Here is a 4,304-nt window from a genome sequence, read left to right as displayed (position 1 = left end):
CTTTTTTGCTGATGACAAGACTTGGTCATTACTCAATTTTTTCTTCTTACTGTTCAAAATTCTTCTTTATCCAAAATTAACGGCCTAACAGTCATAATTAATTGTTTATTAGTCCAATTTCCCAATAGAAAACTGAAGAAACAAACAAGAGAAAGAATCCTAATTCCTAGCGTAGAGGCTAATCTGCTTTGTGGGGGCCATTGCAACCTTCCCCAAATTGTTATTTTCAAGTTGGATAAACACACACTCAATTCATGTGCAAATGGCATGTGATCTCAGCCTTTATATTTCAAGAGCAACAAGACACTGAAATGGTGGCACTTTTTCTTGTGTTATATTTGTGTGCTACTGCTAGCACTCATGAAATGAAATTCCATGCAAAACTCCACAAAAGCTAACTTCTTTTATTCGACAAATCAACACCCAGTTTTCAAAATTCCATTTTGTTTTCCCTTTCTTTTTTCCTATATAAACCAAGCTTTAATTTCCTTCTGAATTAATACTCCTTGATCTGGTGTGAAGATGGACACCAATGACTGGGAATTCCTTTCTTATGATAGCCTTTATGATGCGTCCTTAGATTCAAAAAGTGTTCTTGATTTGGATGACTATGACTTGTGCACCTCACCAAAATTCAAGAAAGCCTCAGAAGCATCAAGGAATTTTCATCCAAGGGAACCAAAACAGGTTATCCATATTCCAATTCAATTGGAACCAAGAATTGGGAAGGCCCCAGATGAAGGGCTAGTGGAACAAAACACTAAGGATCATCATGTTGAGGTCCCTCTTGTCCCATCATCACCAACTACCATTGAGAAAATCAAAGGAGGGATTTTGGAAGCTGATTATGACACTGTTGCACACCTTTTCTCCAAGATCAAGGAAATTGAGTCTCCAAGGTCTATTGGTAGAGGATTGTTGTTCCCTTCACCTGATATAGGTGCTTTGAAATTTGAGGACAAAGGTGGTGAGGCACAAGAGATCATCATGGCCTCTCCAAGAATGAAGATTGAGAAAGAAATTGCTACTATTATGGACTGTGGCAAAGAAGTGGGGGACTCTAGTGGTGGTTTCAACTTTTGGAAGTGGAGCTTGAATGGTGTTGGGGCTATATGTTCTTTTGGATTTGCTGCTGCCACAATCTGTGTCCTAATTCTTGGAAGCCAGCAAAGGAACAACAAAATCCAGCAGGATCAGAAGATTCGGTTCCAGATCTATACTGATGACAAGGTCAGCAAATGTCTTAGTTTTGTTTTTGTTTTTATTATTTTGGTTTGTGATTACTTAAACAATTAAAAAAACTTTAGGCATGGTTTTATGCATATTTTAGTATAGGATTGTGATGGAAGGGCCAATTCTATGGTTTGATGAAATAATGTCATTAAAAAAAGGTGGGGTTTGGGGGAAGACTGTCTTTGCTTACTTTTGCATCAACTGTGGAATTTTACTGTTCTTGAATAGTTCCTTGGATATGGATCTTTGGATATTTAATTATTGAAATGACCCTTAATTGTGACTGCAGAGGATTAAGCAAGTGGTTCATGCAACCAAATTGAATGAAGCAATGGCAGCAGCGAGTGGTGTTCCTCTGAGTAGAGCTCGCATAACCTGTGGTGGTTACTATGATGGCCTTTGATTGAGGCATTGATTAAGGAAGTTTGGGATAGTGCAATCGGTCAACTATATTATTCTAGATCTATCATATAGTTTTCCTTTTCTTTTCTTGTAAACAAAATAATGAGGATGGTGTCTTCTAAACTAATTAAGCTACAGATTAGGGGCTCTTTTAAGAATTATAGATTTATAGTACTATTATTTTATCGATATGGTTTTGGAGGATAAAAAAGTTTTTCTGGAAGTTGGCCCAAGTTCCGCAGCAATTGTTGGAAGAAAGGTTTTCAAAATGAATGAGTGAGGTAGCTTGAAAATGGGTATAGAAATTTTTTTTTTGGGAAAAATGTAAATTATATTAAACCCAAAATGATATAACAATAAACGGGACATACCCTGCAGCTACAGAAAATCAGAAGTCTCTCTAATACAAGAAGGTCTATATCAAGATGTTAAAATAAATGCAACAAGTGCGCTTGTCTATACATAAGAAACTTAATCTTGCTAATAACCTTTATTATAGAAAATTGATAATCTTTAAAAATCAGCTTGTTCCTAGACAGGCAGATGCAGTAGACTATAATTGTTATAGCCCGACAACGAAATTTTTCTTGAACACCTAATGTGGATCTGCCCCTAATTAAAGAGTCAGTAATGCGCTGCAAAGAAATGAAAACGCTTCCAGAAAAAAGTCAAATCACGAATGTGAGTCTAAACTTGGAGTGATTTCCGGTAAAAAAAACAAATGAACATTTGAATGGATATAAAAACTTGATTTTATTTGTTAGGCATGCTCCAACATAAGTTGGCAGAATTAAGTGTGGCAGCAATTATTAATGTTTTGGAAATGAAGTCAAGTCATAAAGAAAAGCGCATTGTTCAACTAATGATCCATTATTTACTTTCATGAAGCTTAATTACCAATATTAATGCATATTGCTTATACGTTTCAAAACGATTGTACGTGGAGATGTGGCAGGGTATCCTATTTATTTCCGGTTCTAAAGACACCTATAACATCACAAGTTGTTTATATAGAGGAAACATATGAGACGAGATGACGGGTGAGACATGATGATTTTTAATCATATAATTTTGAAAAAAAATTAAGATTAAAATAATTTGTTATGTAATTTTTTTTTAAGTTAAGACTTAAGAGTGTTTGATTCACCGAATAAAATTTGATTTTCAAAAATGTAAACTTAAGAACAAGTTTAAAAAATGGGTTTTGTTAACTAGTTTTTAGAACATCCATTAAGCATTGGTTAGTTTTGTCTTAAAAAATTATACCGTCTCTATTTATATTTATAAGTCTCAATTTTGAAATGATTATTATTCATTTTTATAAGATCTAACCTATAATATTTAGTTATTTCTACTAGAAATATCTTTAATTTAAATGAGAGAAAATATATTGACAAACCATTAAAAAAAAGAAACATATTAATTACAAATGGTAGTTTTAGAAATAGTCATAAAATCAATACAAATTTATTGCTGTCAACTAAATTAATTATTTTTTTAAAAAATTTGATGACTTAGATAATTTGGTTTTTTAAAGGAGTACCTAAAAACAACAATAGACTTAGGGTAAAAAGTCATACTAAAGTTTACGTTGTATTTAAACTAGCATATTTAATTAGGTGAATCGAATATGATTTTATACATAATCAAAAAAAGCAAAAAAAAATAATTATAACCTGACATGGCCTAACCCAAATTTATGGTGGGCTAGGTTGACCTGTGAGTTTCAATCCATTTTGATGATCCAATATTCTTACACCTTAAAATGGGGTGGATAGGGGTGAAAATAAAAGAAAGATATAGATAAAATAATGAATGTGATAAGTGAAATAATAAAAAGGAAAGAGAAAGATTGTGAGAAAAACAAGATGAAAGGGAGATGGAAGAGAAAGTAGATGAGTAGTATGCTTTGACATGAACTTGAACCAATGCTACTCGAAAAATCCTGCACAAGCTGCTTCTCATAAACCATATTGGATAGCTTATGAAAATAAGCTCAAAACATCTTATAAGTACTTATAATAGAATATGTTTAAATAAATTGTTTATAAGCTGTTCCAAACGGAAACAGGACCTATAGTGTTACTTCTATTAACTTACAAAAAAAAAGTGATTACTTATTTATTAAATCAAAATAATTAAGGGCCTTTGTTGCATTTTACTACCGGTTGAGGGAACAACTTTCTTTTTTCAGGGGCCAACTTGCTAAGCTATTGTTCTCGGCCTTCTGAGCTCATGTCCCACATTTTGAGTTTCTATTCTTCATCTAAGCTATTTCAGTTTACTTCATTTTTAATGATAACAAATTGTAATTCCAATTTGATCCTGTGTGTCTAGTTATAAATTTTAGTGGCAATAACCAACTTTCACAGTTAACAAAAACCATCACAAATTGATAATAAAAAAATAGCAAAAAACATATAAAAGATTAATAAAGAATCAAATTGAAATAATAAAAAAAACATTTAAAAAACAAAGTACTATATTTACCTAAATTAGTCTTGTAAAAATAAAAACTCAAGGCATGCATGCGTTGCATAGTTGGGATTATTTTTTACCTAAAAAACAAAGTACTATTTTTTTTACCTAAATTTAAATTGGGACTTGACCAAATGGATCCAAAGGGTAAACTGATGAGATTTCTTCCGTTAATTAAGCAAGATATTTTT

General features: G+C 32.2%; 1 protein-coding gene across 1 annotated transcript; it reads left to right on the top strand.

Annotated features, from left to right (window-relative positions):
• Positions 1 to 321: 321 nt before the first annotated feature.
• LOC100795317 (uncharacterized) lies at positions 322 to 1,770 on the top strand. The gene is made up of 2 exons (NM_001254290.1): positions 322 to 1,230; positions 1,523 to 1,770. Exons 1-2 carry the CDS (start codon positions 523 to 525, stop codon positions 1,634 to 1,636), a joined length of 822 nt encoding a protein of 273 aa, NP_001241219.1. The 5' UTR covers positions 322 to 522; the 3' UTR covers positions 1,637 to 1,770.
• The last annotated feature ends 2,534 nt before the right edge of the window (positions 1,771 to 4,304 follow it).

The sequence above is a fragment of the Glycine max genome, chromosome 19, assembly GCF_000004515.6.
Source record: "Glycine max cultivar Williams 82 chromosome 19, Glycine_max_v4.0, whole genome shotgun sequence".
Classification (NCBI taxonomy): domain Eukaryota; kingdom Viridiplantae; phylum Streptophyta; class Magnoliopsida; order Fabales; family Fabaceae; genus Glycine; species Glycine max.
Note: the sequence above shows the minus strand (reverse complement) of the source record. Positions and strands in the feature narration are given on the sequence as shown.

Bases quoted from the DNA above. Each gene is read 5' to 3' on its own strand.
- LOC100795317 (NM_001254290.1), top strand. From the start codon at position 523: ATGGACACCAATGACTGGGAATTCCTTTCTTATGATAGCCTTTATGAT. The intron at 1,231-1,522 runs GTCAGCAAATGT...TTGTGACTGCAG, and splicing joins AGATCTATACTGATGACAAG to AGGATTAAGCAAGTGGTTCA.